Source organism: Ammospiza caudacuta, chromosome 13 (assembly GCF_027887145.1).
Source record: "Ammospiza caudacuta isolate bAmmCau1 chromosome 13, bAmmCau1.pri, whole genome shotgun sequence".
Classification (NCBI taxonomy): domain Eukaryota; kingdom Metazoa; phylum Chordata; class Aves; order Passeriformes; family Passerellidae; genus Ammospiza; species Ammospiza caudacuta.
The window spans coordinates 3,112,829-3,138,560 of record NC_080605.1 but is presented as its reverse complement, the minus strand read 5'-3'; the positions used below and the strand labels follow the sequence as shown (position 1 = coordinate 3,138,560).

The 25,732-nt window shown below is 48.8% G+C and overlaps 1 protein-coding gene across 1 annotated transcript in view; it reads right to left on the bottom strand.

Annotated features, from left to right (window-relative positions):
• The window catches only part of WTIP (WT1 interacting protein), an 85,696-nt gene that overhangs the window by 24,571 nt on the left and 35,393 nt on the right, over positions 1-25,732 (bottom strand). Inside the window, exon 3 of the mRNA XM_058813529.1 lies at positions 2,961-3,028. Coding sequence (XP_058669512.1) covers positions 2,961-3,028 — 68 coding nt within the window. The remainder of the gene's footprint in view (positions 1-2,960; positions 3,029-25,732) is intronic.

Below are 25,732 nucleotides of genomic sequence, written 5' to 3'. Positions count from 1 at the left end.
ACTGGGGACACTCCCAGGGTGCCTGCAGGGGTGACAGGGAAGAAGCAGCTGCAGCCCATGAATGGGATCAGCAGAGGCAGCAGTGGTGACAGAGCTGTGCAGGAGTGACAGCCCGCCCTGGCAAGGGGACAGCCTCTGCTCCAGGCACCAGGGAGGCTCCAGGTGCCACCAGCTCTGTGCCCCACTGACAGGACAGCTTGCTGGGAGGCACAAGAGGGGCTCATCCAGCCCTTGCTGCCTTGGTGGCACCGTGAGGAACAAGGGAACATCGAGCTCTCAGTCTGGGGATCCCTGGAAGGATCACAAGGCACACACAGCCTGTGCTCCCCTGGCTGTCACAGTGCCCCAAGGGACAGCACTGCAGCCCCTGTGCTCCCCTGGCTGTCACAGTGCCCTAAAGGACAGCACTGCACCCCCTGTGCTCCCCTGGCTGTCACAGTGCCCCAAGGGACAGCACTGCAGCCCCTGTGCTCCCCTGGCTGTCACAGTGCCCTAAAGGACAGCACTGCACCCCCTGTGCTCCCCTGGCTGTCACAGTGCCCTAAAGGACAGCACTGCACCCCCTGTGCTCCCCTGGCTGTCACAGTGCCCCAAGGGACAGCACTGCACCCCCTGTGCTCCCCTGGCTGTCACAGTGCCCCAAGGGACAGCACTGCCCCTCCTGCCCCTCCTGCCCACAGCTGCTGAGGCTGCTCTGCTCTCCCACCCTTGCCATGTTTGAAATACCCTGTCCCAGGCTGTGGGGCTGCAGGTGACAGAGCTGTGACCCCACTCCCAGGCCCACAGGAGCCTCTGACTCTCCTGATCGATTCCCAGCCAAACAAAAGCCAAGAAAGAGGCAGGACACCATGCCAGGCTGCATTTTCTTAGCAGCAATACAATTCTAATGCAGTTAGATTGGATCTGTTTACATCCCCAAACTGAAATAATCTTTTTCTTATCCCCCTGCCCTAACTTCTCAAACATTCCACTGCCCTGGGGGCAGCAGGGAATCCTGCTGCACCAAAGGGAGCTGTGCTAAAGAACAGAGTCATGGTGGAGACTGAAATTCTTACTTATACAGAAAAAGCATTTCATTTTCTGCTTTGGACTGAAAATGCCTCTTCTTAGACAGGACTGGGTTTCCCAGTGTTCAAGAGGAAGACCTGGGAAGATGAAGTAGTTGAAATAATTTCCTCTTTAATTTTGCAGCCTGATTCCTTTCAATTTTGGGAATGCTTTGTGCTTTCCCTGTTCACAGAACTCTAAAACAGCCAAGGTTGTTTGATTTCATTAGTGATACCACACAATTCCTGGGATTCTTGCAATGACATTTGCTCAGGGGAGCTGAGAGAAGATGCAGCTACTTCCTGAGCAGCAGCAGGATTACCACAGGCAGGGATCACATCAGTCTGGTTTCTTTGCTGACTTACACAGTGTCCCTTCATCTGCTTCTCCCCCATCCCTCTGCTACTGGGATCTGCCAAAACACACCTGGGCTTTTAAATCTGTGCCTTCAGTGTCCCAACAGTTCCCTAACTTGCAGAAACTTTATTCCTATCAGGTCTTTAATCTCAGTTTTCCTGGGAAAATCTCTGCAAATATCTTCCTTCAGAAACCCACTACAGAACATGCCTGAACTAAAGAGTTTTCCCCCCACCCCATGAAAACTGAATGTTCTCCAAAAGATTAAGATTTTTAGATTTCAAATTCTTGTGTTTAGGCTGAAATTACAAGCTAATAACAACAATCATGTCATTAAGTCTGGATGAAAGGTTTTGATCACGGGAAAGTACATTCCAACACAGTTCAAATGAAAAATCTCAAAGGTTTGAGCCCCTCCCTGTCACACTCCATCTCCTCTCCCCTTCCCTGTGCTTCTGCAGAAACACAGTAATGAAAGAACTGAGAAAAGCAAGGAAGAAAAAAGAATTTCCTCTCCAGAATGCAAGCAAAACAAGAACAAGTTTCAATTATAACAAGATACTTATTTTCTGCACAACAGAAAAATTTCTTTTCCAACAGGCTCCACCTCACAGTAAAGGTGTAACACATGAAAGCAAATATAATTTATATTTTAGGAATTTCCATGATTTTTATACATTGCATTGATGAGAAATGCATTTGTGCACTTTGAACTGCCAGTAACAATTTTATTGTGGGATACACTTTGAATAATTCCTTTGCAAACAGCATGATTATATATTCATTAGAAATGGAAAGTTGTTCTGGAAGACCCAAGCTTCCAAATTAATGGCATTTCAATAAATAAGGTGGCATAAATTCAACATACTGATTGTCCAATTCATCTTCCTCTAAGCTAAAATATATCATTGCTCTCTAATTGCAATTCCCAGCCATGCCATCCTCTTCATCTTCATTCTAAATGGTCTGCACTTATCATATAATTTGTGGTGCACTGCACAATTCTCACCCTTAATTGCATGAATATTTTATTTTTGGAACAACACAGCTCAGCAACAGGCTTCATCTTTCCTTTCCTGCCTGAGTGTCTATTAAAGTAAAGCATTTACAGAAGCTCTGTGAGCAGGGAGAGAGCCTGAGCTGCCCCTCCATGGGCAGCAGCTCCCAAGGCAGCCCCAGAGCCCTGAGCAGAGCAGGGATCAAACTGTGCCCCGACAGAGCAATGCCTGCACAGCCCTGACCCAGCACAGAGCTCTCCCTGCTCTGAGCACTGCCATTCCCCAGGTGTTGGACTTCCAGCTGGGAGAGCCTCTGTGGCTGCAACGCAAGTCCCAGGCCTGAGCAGCTCCAGTGTTTATTCTCACAATTTACACTTTCTTATGGACAGTTCTGTTCTTGGTTTTACAGCCACCACCTCAAACCAAGGAGGCAGTGGCAGATGCTTCCCCATTCCACCACTGCCAGGAGGCCCCACATCATCACCTGTCTCTCAAAGCAAACATAAAATAACAATTTGCCTTAGAAAGAATGAAAAAAATGCCTGAAATCTTACTTACTAGGAAGTCTTCTTCACAGTACACCTTGCCATTGACATTGTAGAATGCTTTTCCTCGTAGTCTTCTCCCTGTTAAAGCACAGGACCATCAGAATTTTGGTTTTCATCCCCAACCCAGGTGTTCAGGGTGCAAAGTGAAAAGCACAGCCCCTGTCCCTGTCCCTGTCTGTGGGGTCTGTTCCTGCCCCTCTCTTCCCTGGAGGGCCCATGCAGAGCCAGGGCTGAGGGTCAGGCTCTTGGCTCTATCTGGCCTGACCAAATCAGGCTCCAAACCTTGCCTTAGGTACCCACTAAATGTTACCTTGGAGTGCAGGTTATGGAACCCAGCTGATAACAATCCCTGAAAAACTTGCAATCCAGGCTTGATTTTTGTCTCTTTGCAAATTGAGACAATTTTCTTGGCAGGTAAAATCCTAGCAGGCTCACATCCACTGCAACGCACAGCAGCAGTGTTCATCTCCAAAGGACTAAATAAAGGATTCTGCATATGGGTGTTCCTGCCACCCTCAAAAATATCAATAATCAATGCCACAGCAGGTGTCTGCAACACTAAAGCAGCACAAGGCACACATGATGGAGGGAAGGGCAGTAAAATCACACAGAAAACAAGGGGTTTTTGTATTCAAGTTTTGACATTTGCCATTTCATTAGCCCATGTGGAACTCAAAGCCTGTGACAGTCATTAACTGGTGGCTCCCTTTACAGTGAAATGCACAGCAGACTCCAGAGAGTCCCAACAGAAAGGATTCAAAGCAGGAATTCAAGAATTCAATTCAAGAATCACCAAGCACAATCAGTTTGTAGATTCAGCAGATCACAGCTGCTCTGCTGAAAGCAGTGCTGCTCCACCAGTGTAAAGCCAGAGAGGGAGAAGGGAAGGCACACTCATCCCAGCTCACCTCATTCCCGCTCTCCAGGCTCCCAGTGGCCAAAGCTCTGGGCTGTGGGAGCTCTGAGAACCCTGGCAGCCCCAGGGACAGCAGCTGTGCCAGCAGTCACACTGGGCAGGGCAGAGAGCGAGAGGAATTCTTGATCCAGGTCACTACCAGGGCTTCTCTCCATGGAATGAGCCTGGATGTGTCCTGCTCCTGCAGCTCCCCAGGAACACCACCCATTTCCATCTCCTGGAGGGTTTGAACAGTACCCATCTCCTGAAGGGTTTGAGCACCACCATCTCCATGGAGGGTTTGAACACCACCCATCTCCATGGAAGGTTTGAACACCACCCATCTCCATGGAGGGTTTGAACAGCACCCATGTCCTGGAGGGTTTGAACATCACCATCTCCATCTCCTGGAGGGTTTGAACAGCACCCATCTCCTGGAGGGTCTGACTCCCAGGGCCAGCACGCTGAGCCAGCTCACAGGGGCAGGAGTTCTCCCCACGGTTTCCATAAACAACTTTGAGGAAAATATGATGAATTTTCAGTGTTTGGAAGAGGCTTTTACGCGTTGCCACTGTGATGTGATCCTGGGAAACAGCGTGTGGCACAAAGGAGCTGGGATCTGGGCTGGTGCTTTTGGGAAATCACATGCTGCATGCGGCTGTCTGGTGGTTTCACTGTCGTGGCTGAGGGAAATGCTTCTTTTGTGTGCACATTCTTGGGCTCTGGATCTCATGGGCTGCTGTCTCCATACTGCTGCTAGGTGGAGTCTGCTCTTGTTTGTCTTTCCAGCTGCCTGGTGGCTCTGGTGGGGACCAGGGCCCCGGTGACCTGGGCAATGTGCTCATCCCCTCTGAGAGCCTGAGGTAAAACTGGGCCATGCCTGAGCAAGGCACAGGGCTGGGACAGCAATCAGGGGACCTTGGGACCTCTCTCAACTGATGCAGGAGCAACCACATCTAGATCTTCCCTCCTGCTTGTCAAAGCTGTTTTAAACCTCTCTAGGGAAAGGTAAAGTACATGGAATGAAAGGGAAAAGGGAAAGAGGCCAGAATGGCTTTGTAATGGACTTGTTGTGTCTGTCAGATCCAGGCTTGGCACACGACTTGTCTTTAGCTGGTGGAGATGAAGAGTCCACCCAGAAGAGGATGCCTTGGAAATGGTGGTGCAGCTTTTCCCCCATGCTCACCTGGAGCTGGGTGTTTGCTGCAGGGGACGGAGCACTGCCCTCACCCCAGCACACACACCCATCGTGCTGAGAAAGCTGCAGGGCTGATCTGGGACAAATCCCAGCACTGGCTGCTGGAGGATCTCTGCAGGAGAGCAAGGTGCCAGTGCAGGGGGGCACCAGCATCTCCTGAGCACTGCAGAAAGGGCAGGAGGACCCCAACATCCCACTCTAGCCCAGCCTGCCACTGCTGAAGCTGGTAGGAATGGCACAAATTCTGCTCCTGTCCTTTCCTTGGCACAGCATGGGGCCAGTGGGGTCAGCACTTTCCTGGACTGGGATGGAGTGGGAAGGCTCTGATCCAAACCAAGAAGGCAAAGCCAGTGCTCTGGAGGGTCTCAGACACATCAGGTGTCACCTGCTGCTCCTGGCCCCACTGTGAGTGTCCCCATCAGCCCTGCACTGCTGGGATCCCTGCCCTACCCCTGCCACCACTGCACACACTGCACTCCCAGCACAACACCTTTCAAAGCTGAGGGAAAATACCATTTCCCCCATTTTTCAGCTGAAAAACAACAAGACACCTATTAGGGAACTGACTTGCCTAAACTCATAAAGCAAGCAAGCAGCTTGCTCACATGATAATGACTATTACCAGCAATGATTAATAAGATTGACAGGCCTTTTACCTTACAAGAATTTAATGCAAGGACTGTACAATAATTATCTCATAAACAAGAAACAGCAAGTTATCACTCAAACAACCATGGATGCCTATATTGGCTCCTACATTCTGCACTTCAGAAATAAAGGCAGAAGTGTAAATTCCCCTGTCCTCCAGAAGGGTTGACTGAATGACAGCACTGAACATGCTCAGACACCACCCTCAGAGTGCCTGGGCATCATGAGCAAATTGCAGCCGGGGGGAAGTGCTGGTAACTGCAGTCAGGGGGACAGGAATCCCCAGGAGAGGCAGGGATAGTGCCCCCAGCCCCAGGCAGCAGGGTGGGTGCCACACCTCGATGTTGGGATGTCGGGAGGTTGGACTGGTGGGACGTTGGGATGTTGGGAGGTTGGGATATTGGAATGTTGGCATGTCAGGATATTGGGATGTTGGAATGTTGGGAGGTTGAGACATTGGGATGGTGGGATGTTGGCATGTTGGGATGTTGGGAGGTTGAGACATTAGGATGTTGGGATGTTAGGATGTTGGGAGGTTGGAATGGTGGGATGTTGGAATGGTGGGATGTTGAGATGTTGGCATGTCGGGATGTTGGCATGTTGAGACATTGGGATGTTGGGATGTTGGAATGTTGGGAGGTTGGGATGCTGGGATGTTGGGATGTTGGAATGTTGGGATGTTGGAATGTTGGGATGTTGGGATGTTGAGACGTTGGGATGCTGGGATGTTGAGAGGTTGGGATGCTGGGACATTGGAACATCGGGATGTTGGAATGTTGGGACATTGGGATGTTGGGATGCCCGCCCTGAGCTCCAGGTGCTGGACAAGGGGGCTTCACCTCTCAAGGTCCCGGAGAACTTAGGGCACAGCACCAGCCTGCTCTGTGTAATCTGTTCCTGTCAATGAGGCAGGAATTCTGAGTTAAACCCCCCTGATGTTCCTTGGGCCAGCTGAGCCAAGCACCTGGCCAGCCAGGGCAGGTGACATCACCCTACCACTGGCACACAGGCCATGCTGCTTGGCTTCCCTTTGAATGCCTGTGTCTAGCCAAGCCTGTTACTATTTGCTTTCATAATATTGAAACAAAGAATGTCAAGAGCTTCTGACAGAACTTGATGCAACTTGCTGCTGGCTCATTAGGATGACAATGAGCAGCCCAGGCAGAGTTCACGGGGTGGGGTTTCACAAACCCTGCCCTTGGCTCCTCCTGCTGCATTCCCACCCTGGCTGCCCTGTCAGACCAGTTTGCAGCAGCAGCCGAGCAGGGAATGCACAGGGGCTGTGGGCAGGCTCCTGACACAGCAGCAGCTCCTGGGGGGAAGCCCCTTCTCCCCTGAGTGCTCTCAGCCTTGTTTTCCCAGAGAACACAAAGGTTTTGCACTGCCAGTGACAAAGCAGCAGCAATTCCATTTCCTGGCAGCCCCACCTTGCACCAGGCTAAGGGATTCCACACCTCGGGTGGGAGGCAGAGACCTCACAGACACTCCAGTAAACATTCACAGATAATCTAGCAGATAATTAAATGAAAGCTAGAAATTACTCTATCCCGAGGACTGATCACAACTGGTGATTGCAACCAACATGACAAACAGCCAAAAGAATGCAGGTTTGTGGAACTCTTAAATAAAAATTAAAGCAGAACTCTCTCTAAGTGTTTAACAGTGGTTTGGACATTTAACCAGTTTATAAGTCTCTGTTATTTAAATGTATCAATTACTTCCTGCACAATTTTTATCTCCTATATGTCATAAACTAAAAAAAAAAGGAATAGAGAGCTGCTCCTTTATCAAAGGAACAACTCAAAAACAGCTTGCAAAAGGAAAAATGCCCCCCAGTTGACACAGGCTGTCCACAAGTATTGTCCCCAGTCTCCACCACGCTTTGCTGGGTGGTGAAAGCACACCAGCCAGGAAGCCAAGACAGAGCAAAAACTTTTCTCCAATGCTGTTTCAAATGCTGCCCCAGGACTCTATGGAACAAAATGTGAACGAGCCCAGGTTTTACAGTCCTGGGGACACTGGAAGTGTCCTGCCCCCTCCCCTCTAGTCTGGAAAGCTCTGAGCCCTCTCTGAGCCCTCCCTGAGCTGCTGGCCCTGAGCATGTGCCTGTGGGGAGGTCAGTTTATCAATCACAGCCTGCACTGGGAGATCTCCTGTCTCACACAGGATGGATGCAACCGGATCAGGGGCTGACCCCCCCCGGCCCTGTAAGACAGGAGATAGGAATGTCTCACTGTCACAGCAGGGTTATTAGACCTAATTACTGTTTGCAGCAAGCTTTGAAGTTGAAAAGTGCCAAGCATTATTATAATATTTTAAGCACTTTGATGATTGAAAACACACAAGCCTTTGGTAACCATGATTTAGTAGCACTGTAGAGTAAGCAAGTTCATGTGAGAAGCTGCATTGTCTCCGTGCCTGATGCTGCTCAAACACAAACAGCTCCCCTCTGACATCATGGGAACGCTGCAGCCCCAGCCCTGCCTCCCAGATAATGCCTGCTGCATCCCAGAGATTACAGCGTGCTGGAAAACCCACAGCACAGCACCCCTGACCACCAGCACCCCCAGCAGCCATGGGCCTCTTTAACCTCATGTGGGAAAGGCTCAGTGTGAGAGGGGACAAAGAATGGAGTGACTAATAGAGTCCTGTTAGTTCTAATGTCCCAGCTGTGTGGAACAAGGACACTGTTTTAGCCACAAAATGTAATTAAACCTTCCCATATGGAGTGCAATCCAAGAGTTCAGTGGTAGGTATCAGTGCTAAAGATAGGAAATTCGTTAGAGCAGAGCTAATTAACAGGCTGAACAGCCCAAGTTAACACAGTGGAGTATCACTTCAGAGGCTGCCACTCCTGTTGGCTGTGGCCATGGCTGTGCAGGGAGCTGCAGGAGCAGGCAGCGTGGCTGTCCCTGCCCTGCACAGCTCCAGGGCCCTGCCAGAGGCCCCAGCACAGCCATGCCCTGATCCTGCTGGCCAAAGGACACCCAGGAACTCCTGACCTGTCTCACAACAGCCAGACAGATTCACAGCATCCCTCTTTAACAGCTCCTTCTGGAGGAAAAAAAAACCCAATTCATCTCACAATGATTCTCTCTTTGAGATTGTTCCTCCTTCCTGCTTGATGAGCTGTCAGTGCTAAGGCTGATGGGGACATGCAGTGAGATCTCTGTGCTCTGGGAGCTCTGGCCCATGACTTGCTCAGCTTCCTGAGCGTGGCAGCCCGAGCTCTTCATGCCTGGCTGACCAAAGAACTGTGCCTGTTTTAGTTAGCAATATCAAACATGGACCTAATTGCTCGTTAACTGCTTCAGATGCCATCTCTGCAGTGACTGATGTGACACCAGCACCAGGACTTGTCTCATCCCAGCACCTCAAGTGACAGTCTCCCAAAGCTTCAGACCACAGTGACATGTAAATACACACACAAAGGGGATTAATGCACAACATTTGCTCAAATATTTCCCAGCTACCTGAATAGTGAAGGAAAATTCTACTGCCCAAAGCCTGAGCAAGTGGGATGAGACCCAAGGTGGCTCGAGCTGAGCTGAGCAAATGTTTCTGCCTGTCCCCTGCCCCCCTTGCCAGGCTTTCCATCCCTGCTCAGTGAAATGTGAACTCTTACCAGGCCAAACCTGGCTATTGGTTTGCAAAACACCCTGGCTCTTGGTCTGGGGCTCTTGGATTCTGAGCTGCTCTGTGGTGCACCAAAGGCACTTTCCCAGGCCAGGGTCCCCCCAAGGTCCTGCCCACAGCAGCATCCCCATGGGAACCCCTGCCCACCTGGGCACCCCTGGCACACCTGGGCACCCCTGGCACACCTGCAGCAGTGCCTGTCCCTCTCACCTTGTGACACCCCTGATGATGAGGAACTGGGATACACAGAACTCAAGAGCTGGAGGGCAAGTGGAACCTCCAGAACCCAAACCAATTCTCCACAAACCTCTAGGCTGGACAGATACTATTTCTGAATAGTGGAAGCTAAATTTTAAGTCAGCAGATGAGTCCAGGAGCTGAAACTTCAAGAGAAATACCAAGTTTTACAAAAACAATAAATAATTGAAAACATTAAGTAATAACAAGCCACCCCTGCTACCTCCTCTGCCCAGGCACCTCTGGCTAAAACAGGGGCAGAATTTCCCCCAGGAGAGCTGTTTCCTTTTCAGCAGTAGAGGAGGTCTGCCTGCCTAGGAATTGAAGATGTGCCATAAGAAAACAAGAGCTTCTAATACTTTTTCTTTATTTGTTGCCATTCCTCCTTTACTCACATGTGAGTTTGGGCCTGCAGTTCCCATCCCTCCCTGTGGCTTGCACAGAGCTTTCCTTCCACAGGGCTTCTGCCACTCCACCCACTGTGAGCAGGGCAAACCGAGGCTGCTGTAGCCCCTCAATTACTGTTAATTAAATTTTTCTCCTCGGGCTCCTACAGTGGGCTCACACAAAGCCTCAAGCACAAGCTCTGGTGCCGGGTCCCGTGATGGAGCTGCCACCCCAGCCCCAGCCAGGGTGCCAGAGGGGACTGAGCCCCAGCCCAGCCCCTGGCCTTGGAGAAATTTCCATCCCCCACGGCCCCCTCCCCTCCTCATAATGCTCAGGCTTTGTGAAAGAAGGGGTGAATTTCTAGGGTTTTCAGGGGGTTTAAGATAGGGGAAGAAAAAAAAAAAATCGATGCCAAATTCCTTTGAATAGAAGATACTGCATGTTGGCAGAAGCCACTTTTCACAGACTCCAGCCGTTTGAAATCTGAAACACTAAAAGTGGCTACTGTGGATGTGCTGTATTCTTCTTTTCAAAGCAATCTGGCACACAGTTTTGCTCCCCTGTTCCAGGACCCAATCCTGCATTCCTTTCACGCTCAGACTCCCATTGACTTTAAGGAATGCAGGATTGGATCCTAAATGTGTGCTTTACTCACACAATAGCTCCTCATGGTTACGATCTATTGAGAAAGGCACACTTTAAAAACCATTTGGAATTGCAGGCTCATCCACCAGGCCAGAATGCCTGTAAAGATCTCCCATTATTTCAGGAAAAATGCTCAGTGTCTGGACTGCACACACACACACTCTCACACGTTTTCCTGGTTTCAAGCTGCAGGCACAGCTTAGCTTGAGATGCATCAAAATATTTTGAGCACTGACCTGATAGCTCCTAAAGAAACCACGTGTAATTTTAGTTTTTTTTTTTTAAAAAAGCAAAACTCCAGGGAAAGAAAAAAAAAAAAAAAAAGCGCCACCAAAGCAAACATGTAAGCAGCTGAATTTTAAGGTCGGTTTTTCAGAGAACTTTTGTAAAAGCCTCTAAAGACCTGCACTGGCTAAGACAAAACAGAGCCTTGCACTGCTATTTTTGAGGATGCTGTATATTGAGTTACAAGGCTATTACCATGCAAATCTCAAATGTACAAGCTTTTTACTCGGCCATAAACACAAAACAGTATACATTGTCCTTTCAGAAGAAAAGGTTTGCTGCTAAAATAGCAGAAGCCCTACGTAAATAACCAACATTCTTTCTGCCTGAGGTCACTGACTTGGCCTATTCAATTCCAGGCTAGTCTGGGATTTGACAATCTAAGCAGGGGAGAGGCCCTTTCCTTTTTTTCAAAAGAATGCTGGGATTTTATTTGAAATTTAAACTCTTGCAAACAAAAGGTGGCATCGTATGTTGGAGGCCTATGAAGGTGGAGTACAGGATGTGTATTGTTTTCTCCCTTTACATAGGTTCTTTCAGGAAAGAGTATTCAGAGACTGTGAACAAATTTTAATAAAATATTATCATCAGGTAGGCAGACATGGCAAGATATGAACACTTTAAAGAGATTAGGAGATTCAATTTCAAGAAATATTGATGCAGAAAAAGCATAAAAATTGTTTAAAACTTTAAAATTTTAATTTAAAATAAATTATTTTCAAATTAATAATTGGAAACCATTATCTAGTTTAAGCCTCTACACTAATTCATATTTGTACACCAAAACTGAGCTTTTCAGCGTGAATTACCCGTGGCTACACAGTCAGCATTCATTCTCCCTGTCCCTCTCGTGGCCCTGCCCTGGGAGGCAGATGGCAGTTCACTGTTTCTCCTCCCAGTTACCGGTGCCCAGCCCTTACTGGGGCTCTCACAAAAGCACACTCTGGTGCCACACAATGATCATCCATCTCCCTCTGGGCTGTTCTCCAGGCTGTGCTGTGCCCCTGCCCCTCTGGCTGTGCCTGCTGGGCTCACGGCTGTGCCCACCCATAAAACCCAGCACCCATCACTGACCTGGCTGCAGCCCGAGGCAAACTCCACACCCTGCTCTGCAGCTTACCTCAGCCTGCCACGATGCCCAAGTTAAAAACATCATTCTCTTCCCTGGGATTTTGGCCCGTGGAAGCCTGGAAGGGAAAGCTCTGTGCCAGGTAGGGGCTCCTCTGCTGCATCCAGCCCTGCAAACAACCCTGCATCCCAGCACCCAGCCCTGCATCCCAGCATCCAGCCCTGCATCCCAGCATCCAGCCCTGCATCCAGCCCTGCATCCCAGCATCCAGCCCTGCATCCAGCCCTGCATCCCAGCATCCAGCCCTGCAACCAACTCTGCATCCCAGCATCCAGCCCTGCAACCAACTCTGCATCCCAGCATCCAGCCCTGCAACCAACTCTGCATCCCAGCATCCAACCCTGCATCCCTCCCTGCATCCAACCCTGCATCCAGTCCTGCAAACAACCCTGCATCCCAGCATCCAGCCCTGCATCCAGTCCTGCATCCCAGCATCCAGCCCTGCATCCAGCCCTGCATCCCTCCCTGCATCCAGCCCTGCATCCCTGCATCCAGCCCTGCAACCAACTCTGCATCCCAGCATCCAACCCAGCATCCAGCCCTGCATCCCTCCCTGCATCCAGCCCTGCATCCAGCCCTGCATCCCTCCCTGCATCCAACCTGCATCCAACCCTGCATCCCTGCACTGCACATCTGCTGGGATGGGCCCAGCACAGCCCCCAGTGGCTGCTGGACACAGAGGGCACACACTGAGTTATGGAGGGCACACTCTGGGCTGTGCAGGGCACACTCTGAGCTGTGCAGGGCACACTGAGATGTGCAGGGCACACACTGAGATGTGCAGGGCACACTGAGATGTGCAGGGCACACTCTGAGCTGTGCAGGGCACACTGAGATGTGCAGGGCACACTCTGAGCTGTGCAGGGCACACTCTGAGCTATGGAGGGCACATTTCTGCCCCAGCCTCGCTGCATGCCTGCAGCTGTCAGCCTCCAGCAGGATTATGTGCATAGATAGCCAATATCTTTTGTTACCTTGCAGGAAAACCCCACCTTTCTTGGCAGGCTATCCACAATCTCCGTGCCATGTTTACTCTAGTGTGGAATTCTCTCTTCCTTTCTGTCTCCTCCTACTCCTGGGTCAGGTTATTTAACTGAAAGGTTGCTTAAAGCTGCAGGGACAAGAAGCTCTCTGACCTCTGGCACTCTGGCAAAGCGTTCCTGTGCAGACTGTGTTATAAACTTAGCAGATACTTTCAAGCTTCCATATAATTTGCTAAAGTTTAAATTGGCAGATGTTTCCTTTCTCTCCCACTTACATATTTATTTTATCCCATACCACCCATCAATTTCAGGGTTAACACATAAATTATTTCCACAGAGCTCTAACAGAAGAACTTATGCTGAAAAAGGGTTTGCAAAAACATAAGCCAAGTATATATTTAAAATCAGAAATACAACTGCCTGCATTGATCTAACAGCTACTTTGCATCTGTATATTAACATATGTCTTAAAATATATTACTTAACAAGCCAGCAAGGGGCAACACAAGAAAATGTAAAATAAAGCTCCAAGTGTACTTCGATTTTATGTTTTTCCTCCCAGGGCTGGGTTTACAAACACAAAAAAAACCCCACCAAACCATGAGAGGCCTCCCCAGCACTCAACAAGTTGTGAGGGCAGGGGGTGTAGCTCTTACCCCAAGGTAGTTTCCACTGTGGGAAGCTTTCACCATTCCATCACAGCCTCTTGCTCCTTATCAGCAAAGAATTCCACATTTCCAGCTGCTGCCTGTAAGCCAGGACTTAAAGGAGCACTTGTGTTATCACACTGTCCCAGGGTCCAAGAGCCAGCCCACTCCAGGGCACAGTGAATCCCTCCCCAAGGTGCAGCCCACTCCATCCTGAGCCCTCCAGGCAGGACAGAGCCATCAGCCTCCAGCAGGAACCACCACATGTCAGCCACAAGGATCCCTCTGTCCTGGCGTCATCCTGGCTCCAGCTCTGGCCAGGAGTGGAGTTCCCTGGGAAGGAGCAGACAGGGCTCACACAGCTCCAGTGTTCCCAGGAATCACCTCTGAGCCTCCAGCAGCAGCACTTCAGGCCTTCCTGCACCACAGGTTGCATCATAACTATTATGTTTAATAGCCTCACTGGGCCAATTCTTCTCAAATTTGTCTAATTTCTCTATGAGATCATTTATGTTTCTGGCCCCTAAGCAGTCCCTGTGGCAGAGCCCCACAATTTCACTGCGCATTGTAGGAACTGTTCCCTTTTTTTGTTTTGAACCTCTGCTGATCTCAAGCTTCTGTTGCATCCTAGAGAACATAGCTGCCTCTGCAGTCATCACCACCAGACTAAAGAGCTCTGTAAGTCAAAATCCGAAACTTCAGCTGCACCTCAGTATGAATGGGATGCACATCTCAGCACAAGTGGTGTTTTTACCTAGCAGCATCCTGAGACTCTGCTCAGGTCCTCCTTGTACAGCACAGGCGTGGAGACACACAAATGGAACAGAGTCCCTGAATCAGAGTTCACACTGTGGGATGTCCCTGAGGGGAACAGGAACCTCCTGAGCTCTGCATTGCCCCAAGGTCCTGAGCAGCCTTTGTGAGGGGTGAGCTGCTGAGAAACACAACAGGAGGCAATTCCTATGGAAATACATCCAAAAGAAGATGCTACTCTATTCCAATAGGACTAAAGGAAGAAGAGAAGGAAGAAGAAAAAAAGGATGTTTGGTCCTAAGTGTCATGTGGACATTGAGAGCAGGGCAAGAACCCACTGGAGGCTCCACCTGACAGCCAGGAAAGGCTGGGTGAGGTTGCTGGACTGTGGGTACTCAGTCTGGCTCTCACCTACATATTTTCTTAAGAGATTAAGTAGATGATTTCCAGCCTTATTTTCCCAAGTGCATACATTCTGCTTTGTTAAATAACTCATGGAATCAGCAGAACAAGTACCCCTCACCATTGCTACCAGGTTCTTCCCTGCAAGTCATAATTCTCCATTCAAGTTCAGCCTCAACTAAAGTCCCAGCTTAGCCAGGCTCTGGAGCAGATGAAGAGAAATCTGAACAAGAGCTGGAAGAGCAGGCAGGCTGCTGAATGCCATCTTCACATGCAGTGAGCTGCAGCATCGCCTCTCCCAGCACACAACAAAGTATGTTCAACAAAAGGAGTGGACACAGCCCAGTCCTGTGGCAACATGCAGGAGAGCCTCAAGGGAGATGAGCAATTTCCCTAAAGTCTCTCCTGTGCTGTCTCACAACAAGAATGGATTTGCAGAGGCAGCACCGTGTGAGTCAGCCCCAGCCCAGCAGCATCAGAGGCTGCTCCAGAGCCAGCAGGGCTGGGCTGAGCCGTGGCCAGAGAGCTGCACCCCATGCTGCTGACACCAGCTCACTGGGCTCAGTTCCCCTTCCCCTGAGAGAAATCTTTGCAAGAAAGTGAGATTATTAAGAGCCACAGTGCCTAGAAATGACATCTCGAGCAAAGCTTTACCCTTTTCTTCATGGGACAATGGAAGAATGTGCCAGGGAGTGGTTCTTGGGTCCAGAAGCACAAAGAAAACTTGGAGAGGATAGTACACAGTGGGAAAAAAAGTTCAGAATGACAAAGTGTTAAAGCATCTGCTAGTTTTGAAGGACATTCTTTGGGTTTTGATTATTTAGCTGTAAATTTGAAATACCTGCACAGAGAACAACTCTCCTGTTGCCCACGCTGGTGAACAATTACACTGATGTTAATAATGTTACTTCAGATTTATCCTGGGAAACTTGGAACAGAACCTCACTAGGGCCTTAGGTATGTGTTCTAGACAATATTCCAGTATTCTTTGCCATAAGCAAAACAAAGCTGAAAATCACAGTTGTACTCAATCACTGAAATGGACTGGGGTTTGCCCAGCCAATTTGAAATCTAATCAAAGATCAGCCCTCCTTGGGTTGCCCTTGATATTTTGTGCTGGACTGACCACAGCTTCCTGCACAGGTCACATTAGTACTAAACCACAAGCAGCTCCCAAGGCTGAATAGGTACAGCTCCTGACAGTACACTCACTTCTTTTGGCACTCAGGTACAATGAGGATATTGTTCCTTTAATGCTTAGCTTTCCTTTTAAGAAGTATGTGAGATTTCAGCCAATTCTCCACAACGATTAGTTCAGGATGAATGTACTTAACTCAGGATTCAGCTGGAACGAGCCCAAGTAGATGCAATCAATTTTCTGCTAAATCCACTTCCTTCCTCTCTTCTCTACCCAGCATGAGACATCAGCTCTCCACTACAGCCACTGGTGACTAAGACACTGCAAACCCCTGCCTTCAGCCATGCTCCTAGCAAAGCTGGTTACTCCTAGTTTCCCCTGGTTTTGGGGTTTTGCATATCCTGTTCACTTGCCCAATATTTGGGCTAGGGGGAAAAGGCTCTAGAAGCAAATATGAAGAAGCAGCTATACAGAAAACCACAAACATCAAATGCTCCTGTGGCCCCAAAGTTCATCACTCACAACTGCACAGGATCAGCTGCAGAACTGCACTGATAAAGGACTTTACCCTTTGTGCAAATTTTGAAACCTCTCGAGGTTTCAATGTGCAATCTGCCAGCTTCTGTGCTGCCATCTCTGTATGTGAACCAAATTATCTTCACCAGCATCACCCAAAGCCCACAGGACTCCAGAGAGAGCAGCCAGGGGCCCCTGTCCATGAACCAGCCCCACACAGCAGGGCCTGAACAGCACACTGGACCAACAGGCATGATTTGCTACTTGAATCCAAACAGGGTAATAAAAAACAACATCCCTTCAAAAACAAGGCTTAGAAAACATGATCTCTGGCTCTCACCTACATATTTTCTTAAGAGATTAAGTAGATGATTTCCAGCCTTATTTTCCCAAGTGCATAGATTGTGCTTTGTTAAATAACTCATGGAATCAGCAGAACAAGTTCTGGTGGCTGTTGTGTTCTTTAGGCTTTCTTCCCCTAGTCCAAGGGACTTCCCCTAGTGCTCCTCTGCCAGTAAAAGTTGTTTGCACATGCATTCCAATACATGTACATTTATATATTTATAAATTATTTACATCCACATGTGAATATTTTCTTCCTGAATCCTAAAGGATGATCTTGAACACTTCTCTGGGGAGCCTGCACCCCACTTTGGAGACTGCTGCTCTAGAGACCACTGCACTGTTAATACTGATTCAGCAAATTGTTTCCATGGGTCTGAATTTACACTGCTGTGGTTCCTAAGGTCAGTAATCCACTGACTCACTCAATAAATTATTTGCATTACTTCCAGGAAAAATTTTGCAGGCAGTGCAGTTGGAAGAGCAGCAGTGCAGAGTACTCAGGCAGCCAGGGGAGCTGTGTGACTGAGGCCCTGTGATTATATCTCATTTAATGTCAGGACATGGCACACTTGTGTTTTAGAGCACACTGACAGACAACTGCTGAGATGTAACAGTGCATAATCAAAAATGACTGCTAAACAATTGTTTTTAAATATGCACTAAATTGGACACCTTGCACTCTGCTCAGGCACAGCCAGAAGAGCTGGAAGGTGTTGGTGCTGTGTGCTGGCACAGTCACCACACCAGCAGAGCCAGCCCTGCTGGCTGCACTCAGAGCCACTGCTCAGGCTACTTCTTCTTACAGCAGACACTTTCAAAGTGCCTCTCCTCCAATCCCTGTCTGTTCCTTGCCTGGCTCATCATTCACTTTTACTACTCCTACTCCAAACACAGTGTGAATTCACAGGCGTCTGGTAAACAAAGAGTTAATGCTGGAAGGGTTTAGGTAAGAAAAAAATCAGCTTTAGGACTGGTGAGAGGAGGAGAAAGCACCAATCCCATGGGGGCATCCCGAGCAGGGAGAACTGCTGGAAGCCCTTCCCCAGCCTGGCCCAGGAGCCTCAGGGATGGCAGGGCCAGGGATGGGCACAGGGAGCACCAGGGGTGGATGGCAGGACAGGGAAGGGCACAGAGATGGATGGCAGGGCCATGTCAGGAGCACAGGGAGCAGCAGGGATGGATGACAGGGCCAGGGATGGGCACAGGGAGCAACAGGGATGGCAGGGCCAGGTCAGGAGCACAGGGAGCAGCAGGGATGAATGGCAGGGCAGAGAAGGGCACAGGGAGCACCAGGGGTGGATGGCAGGGCAGGGAAGGGCACAGGGAGCAGCAGGGATGGCAGGGGCAGGGCTGAGGGGGCAGCAAGGATGGCAGGGCCAGGGCTGGGGCTGAGCCACAGGCAGAAGCAGTAACAGCACGTCAGGAAGTGCAGGGGGCCCTGAACAGGAAGGGGAAGGAACACAGGGTTTGTGCACCCACCAAAGGAGCCTGTGGACACAGTAAGAGCAGGACAGTGCCCAAAGCAGTGAGGGACCCTGTCACCAAGCACCCAGCACTGCTGTGCCACCAGCACCCCATGGCATGAAAGGGCAGAGGAGAGGCAGGGTCTGTGTCAGATTTGAAACCTGGTCCTGCAGGCCTGTCCCCAACACCACAAGGCAGAAAGCACTCATGGAGGATTTTGGGAATGGCTTTGCAGGGCCCCAGTTGCTTCAAAAGCAATGGAGTTTATCTTGGGGTTTTTATTCCCCTTGCAGAGGCCATGATGGCCAAAAGCCTCCCAGACACCCTCCTGGCCCAAATGTCTCTGCCAAACAGCACGAGGGGACCAGAGCACTTGAGAAACCACTGGGCAGAAGATGCTTTGAGAGGATGAGCCCCACAGGCCTCTCCTGCCCCACAGGCCTCTCCAGCCATGTCACACAAACACAAAACCACACTGAAGCCACATCTTCACCTGTCACTCGGCTTTGCAGGACACAGGACAGGGACTGAAATGCTCTTTGCCACTTTAGTGTAAAGGGTGGGTTACTCACTGCCCTGGAATAGCCATTGTGTGGGTGAAATGCTGAAGGCCTGAGCACCCAGCACCCCAAATCAATGGTAGGAGGTTACTCTGGCCCATGACCACAGGACACAACCTGTTCTTAAGTTCCCAATGTTCATGAGAAAGGGACTGAGAGGCTCAAGTGTCCAGCAAACACTCAACACCATTTCCAGAGGAACCTCAACACCATTCCCTCCTCACTCCTTGCCTGCCCTGAGCCTGCAGGGGTATTTGGGACAGGCAAGGAACACAGAACCACACCTGAAGTTACTGCATTCCTGTTCTCTCCATGCTTGAAGAATAAAATACTCATTAATTTGAAGCCAGGAGAGCCCTCACAAGAGGGTAAGGGCTGTTCAGGGGACAGCCCAGCACTGATCCCAGCCCAGCACCACGAGCACAGCCCATGATCTCTGCTCCATCAGACACCAGTCCTGGGAGCTGCCACAGGGAGCCCTGATCCCTGTAAAGGGAGAAGCCCTGGATGGACTGGACACTGACCACTGGTGAGGCACAGCAGGGTCTGCCTCAGGTTCCCTTTCACAAAGCATTTCCTGTACCTAACTCAGCACTGGGGGATCAAGTTTGCAAGTGTGGCAGTTGTCCATTTTTGCTTGTGTCAGCTCAGTGCAGGGCATCCACGTGGAGGGCTCACACTGGTAAAATAACAGGAATTAAAAAAAAAAAAAGTAAAATAATTCCTTACTGTTTCTGGCATGGTGTTCACAATCACAATGCAAAATTACATGGTTTTTATACAGCTACAGGGAAGAGACTCACCTGGAGCAAACCCCAGGGTTACTGTGAGTGTGATGGGAGCAAGCTCCTGCTGCCCAGCTCAGAGCTCCCACTGCCCTCCATGAACTCCGACTACCCTACACTGACTGAAACTGGATTTGGCCATGAGTGATGATAAATCTAGAAAGTCCCAGAAGTTTTGGTCAAAGACAGGATTTTCAGGAAATGAGATATTTATTGGAAGCAAGGGAGAAAAACAGCTTTCTGGCCAAGATTGAATTTACTGAGTTTCTTCCTGTTCTGTGTTTCAAGGGAGCGAGGCAGCACGGGGTGGTTGGAAACAAGAGCTCTTCATTACCTGGGTTAAAATGAACTAAAATTTTCTGAGAAGTCCAAGGAGAGGAGAAAACATCCCCTGCTGGTAAATAACTTTGACCTGTAGAAGTGAATTTACTGGAACCAAGCTGGTCAGTGTGTAACAGTAAGTTTCTAGGCAGGCAAAGCATTCAGGTCATGTCAAATGCCAGGGGTTAGCAAAGCACTTTCCTTGGTGCCCAAGGCCAGCCCACTGCTGCTATAATGGGCCAATCCTCCCGAGTCCTCTCATTTAAATGAGAAGAATTTATGGTTGTTTATGTAGGCTTCATGCCAAGCCTGTTTCTCTGATAAGTTTCTCTGGTGCATTTGTGTCTCACATCCGATTTAGAGTCCTCTGAATACTGGAGACAGCATTCCTTGGATACTGAAAATAAATTAAAAACACAACATTGGGCTTGGACAGAGGAATGGGAACGCTTTTGACGTGGCCCAGGCACTCAGGGCTCTTGGGAGCAGTGCTGGGAAAGCAGGCTTTTTAAAATCTTGCATTAGTCCATTTATTTAATGATATATAATGCTCAAACTGGTCCCCCATAAACTGTAAATATGCATTATTTGAGCAAGTAATTAGTTTCAGTAGCATGCAGTAGCAGCTGTATGGTTTGGCTGCCAGACACTGCAAGTGTTTCCTCCAGCAAATGCATCTATTTGTGATATAACAATAATTACTGAAACATTTACAAAGCTTCTCCCTTCTCCAGTGCATTGGTCTCAGGATCTCCATAGAATCTCAACACATTGAAAGCAGCAGAGCATCACCCAGGGGAGGGAGGTGAGCAGGATTATGTGATCTGTCCAAGGGGATAAGGAACCCTCAGCAAGTGGAGCTAAACCCTGTCCTCTGCCTCTCTGGGCTGAGCCACCCCTTGGTGACCACCAGCCTACCAATCCTCTCAGCTAAGATTTTTTCCTCTGCTGTTTGCCAATATCCTCTGCCAGAAGAAAGCCTCAAACACAGAGTGCTGAAGTCTGCTGCAACTGCATATTTTGTAAGTGTGAAGACAAATTTTAACAAAACAAAACCAAAAAGAAATCTTTGTTTTGTTTTGTACATGGCAAGATTCTTATGGGAAAGAGCTTTTCTAGACCCACAAGAAGTCCAAGCATCCTTAAGGTGAAGAGTGGCAGTGGAAACCTTTGATCTGTAAAATGAATTTGCAAGGTAAAACCCAGGCTGATTTCTGGTGAGAACTTTAATGTATTTCCAGGCCATACAGACAACTGTCCCTGGAAATGAGCAGTTAACAAGAATTAAGGATGAGATTGGAGCCCAGCCTGGCCAGGGGCATGGCTGAGGAGCAGAGCCAGAGCCCCCCTGTCAGAGAGCACGGGAAGTGAAGGCAGAAGCAGCAAATACCAGATTTGCTATCATGCTGTGTCCTCTGCCAGGAGCTCCAGCCCTCCTTAGGCTGGGCAGAGCTGGACTGAGAGCTGGCCTGGCACGAGGGGAGAGGTCCTGTCCTGGCACTGCCACCAGGGAATGACAGCAGCAAAGCCAAGGCTAGAAACTGCAAGAAATCAGGTAACAGGAATAAGAACAGAAAACTATTCTGAAGTTTGGAAAAGCAGGTTTGCTGATGAGGAAGGACAGACTGAAGTTTCCATGGCTGCAGAGTGGTATAATCCTGACTCCTTGACATGGGGATGATGAGCTCCCAGCAGTCCTCAGACACTGGGAATTCCAGGAAAAACCAAAGATATGCATAACAAATGGGAAATTACCAGGGTACAGTAAGATTTCAAATGGTGCCAGAGGAGCTCACTATTTTCTGGAGAAAAAGATACTGACATGCAGTTAAGATCTTGACTAAAGTCATGCATTGTGCCTGTTTGAGATGGAAAACAAAAGATGTAAAATAGTAAAAAAGTTTGAATTCTTCAGTAGCAGAGCAGACACAGCAGAGCAAATGCAGGCACAAAGAAGAAAAACACAACACATGGGGAATGGAAAACTTCCCACAAGGTGCCTCAGAGACAAAATCTGAACTTCAATCCTCCCAACACAGCAGGAGCACAATCAGGCAATGGTGTCCCACAGACCACACTTGGGTCAGTCAGGAGCAGCAATGGTGAGATCAGCTCTGGGCCAAGGAAAGGTGCAGGAGGAGATGCAGGTGATGCATGGCTTTAGGATGGGCTAAACACACAGGAGCCTGAAGCTGTTTATACACATGGACAGGTTTTGTATGAGGATAAAATGCACTGAGACACCAGGAAAGAATCCATCAGCTGGTTGGGGGCAGGAGAATGGATTCCCCAAGTGCTGAAGGACAAAACTGATTTAACTGCATGTGTGGACATGGAACTTTTTGTTGAATAACTGATGATGATCTATATTACATAAGAAATTATTTCAGAGTTTAATTTAAAGGTTTAATTTTCAAATGAGTAAAGAAGAAGGACACCACTAAAGCATTTTTTGCACTTGGCAAAATATAGAGGGACAACATAGAGAAGAAATAGCTCAACAGAACTACAGGAAACCAATCCTGTGTTTCTCCTTTAATTCATTCCTTTCTCCACTTTTTCCTTCCACCTGTTTTTTGTAACAATTAGAGATAACAGAAATGGGAAACAGAAACATCTGTTGACAGAGTCAGTGACTTGCCTGTGCCTGTTCTGGATTATTTGGATTTCTTCCTTTTTGAGAGACAAACACAACAGCAGCCCAAGGGAATCTCTTCCTTTGTAGAAACTGAAGTGTGTTAAAAACATTTTAAATAAGCAAGGGGAAAGTAAGAAAGGGAAAAAAAGAGTAGAAGGGAAGACTAAACACCCCAAAGATGTGGGTGAGAACACCAGAGAACACCACTGAGACCTGGATAAAAGATGTCAATAAGGAAATGGGGAAATTTGACCACATCTTGTTACTCTAGAAAACAGGTTACATTTCAGACCTACAAAACTATGCAAAGAAGTGATTAGGTTCTCTGGAGTTTTTACAGAACCAAAAACAGAGAGTGAAACCTTGTAAAATAGAGCATATTTTTTGTACTTTATGTGTTTTCCACCCTTGAAAGGATCACAGGTGCCATCAGTGAATGGTTCCACATCATGAGTACAAAATGTTGTGGAAGGAATACATCTATGGTCAGTCAATGAACACAGAAAGAAAGTTTCCATCATGAGTTGCCAGGCAACCCCCACCCATTAAAAGCCATGTATTTCAGGCTGGAATCATCAATAGCAGAATGCAATTACAGCCCCTCAAGGAAACAAGGAGACAGAGACAAACCACCAGCCAGTTATTGATCACATGCCCTCTGATCATCAGAAATAGAGCAGCATTTCCCAGTTCCCTGTCAGCCAGGCACTGATCCCAGCACCCTTCCCTGGGGCTGAGCCTCCAGCTCTCCCACTGCTGCTGAAGGGAAGAGTGACCCTGTACCAAGACACACACTCCCCCAACCAAAAACAGCTTTAAGCACATGCATCTTCAATATCTGGGATGTCCCCATGGAAATGGAGCAATCAGATGAGCCACCCCTAAAAAACCAGGTTCTCTCCCAGAGCTGAACTAAATTTAAATTAGTCACAGAATCAAGAACATATCATGGCATAATATTTCCATCATGGTCTGCAGAAGGGACCCAGCAATGGAGTGCTTTATTTTCAGCCCAGCACACAGATCAGTGCCCTGCTGGGCCAGAGATGGTCCCAGGTAGCTCAGACAGCAATGCAGAGAAATACAAAATGCCTCCTAAAATGTAAAACTCAACTACATAAATTTTAAATAGCGTTTCTTGTGTCTATCCCATCTCAAACATTTTTGATGACCCTTTTCCATCCCATTGTTTTTGTTCTGAAGCCTGGGATATTATCAGCCTAACCACAGAACAAGATAAAATGTTTATCTAGCAATCAGTACCCAAAGGTACTTGGGCTCTTACGTGGGCTGGTAAACAAGTTTGACTTTTAATTCAAATTAAGATTATATTCCTTTGCTGAGACTCAGAGTCTTGCACAGGGGAGCCCAAAGCATGTGAAGCCAGCTGCCATCTCTGCCATCCACTGCCCCTCAGTGAGCACCTCCCTGTGCTGAGCTCTGCCCTGGGGTGGGCTGCAGACACACTGGGAATGGCTTTGCCCATCTCTCCTGATGGGGGTTAGATGGGGAGTGTGGGGCTGAGCACAGGCTGGAACTCACCCCAGAGATGCAGAGTGACTCAGGCAGAGCTGTCTCAGTGACACCAGCGTCTGCACCAGGGCACAGACACCAAACCCAACCTCCCACCTCTGCACAGCACTCAGCTCTTCCTGGGAATCCCATCTCCAAATCCTGCCCCACACACAACAGCCCTGTTGCCAGCTCCAGTCACAGCCTGGAAACCACCAAACGCCCAAGTGGCCCCAGGTTCCATTCTCCAACAGTGGGCTGGAGCTGGATGAGCAGGGTGTGAGCAGAGAGTCAGGAGGGATGTTCATCCACACAGCACTGGATGTTCATCCACACATCCACTCCTCAGCCTGGCCCCTGAGCACCAGATATTGATTACCCAGTGCCTCTGGCAGGATCACAGACCAAACACCCCAATGTCTCAGCCTGCTCCAGTCCAACAACATGTGGTTGAAAATGGCAGGAAAAGCACACAAGGACAGGAGCTACCCAGCAGCCTGGCACTGCACAGCCTGGCACTGCACAGCCCACGAGCCCCTCTCCCTCCAGGGCTCCTGTTTTCCCTGATGCCCAGCAGAGTTGCACAAAGTGGCTGCAGAAAGATGAACAGATTCTGAACCTGCACTAAGTCAGTGAAAAGTCAGCCATGAGGCACCAAGGGTGAGCCACTGACACAAGCACACACATTTGTACCACTGTGGTTATCAGCTCTAACACTGGCGGACACACACGGTAGAGCTCACTGATTCGACACAGAATTTTGTTTTATTTTATGGGAAAGTCACATTTACAGACAGTTTAATTTGCAGCTCCAAAGCAAGCACTGGCAGTGTGCAATTTGGATACAGCGACTCATGCCAAACTTATAAATACACTGTGGGACGGAACAAATAGGGATTGAAAATGAACCTTCCACTGGGAATTTGGGTATTTTAAAAACTCACCAACTGCTGTAAATATCCACCAAAGGGACACAGCTTCCTTAAGATGTTCTGTGCCTTACTGCCACCAAGAGCAAACAAAGGTTCAACTTGGGGCAGCAAATACGCAAAAGACCAATTCCAGTGTCACAAGGAACTTCTCTGGGACATGAGCAAACTCCTATTAATAGACATCTGCACCCAGGAGCACTGAGTGGCCTCAGACAGAAGTGAACAGGCAGGTTGTGACTGTGGCCATGAACTGACTCCCCTTTCCCATTAGCTGGGGGCATGGGCTGGTTCAGCAGTGCTCCCAATACCTCAGGGTAATAATAACAATAATAACAACACTGCCACTGTGGTTGTCCCACTGGGCCTTTGGAACCAGCAGCTCTGGATCCCCTCCCAGAGACCTGGATGAGCTTGTGAAGGCTGAGCAAGGCAGCAGCACTGCCCATCATCACCTGCACTGTGACACCTTCACCAGGTGTCCCTCAGAGCTGGAGTGCTGCCTGACCCCTGTGAGTGCTCTGGGCTGGCCAGCAGCCACCAGGTGAGAGCTGCATCCCCTCAGGTGCTGCAGTTTGCTTTAAGCTTCTGGTTGATCTTGCCATGATTTTCTGTGCCTCAAAACCCGCAGCAAAAGTTCATAAAGATGAATGGCATGCTCAAGGATTTGCTTCCACAGGAGACCAGAACATGTTCCTGGTTTTATGGTGAAATACATCTCAGCTTTGA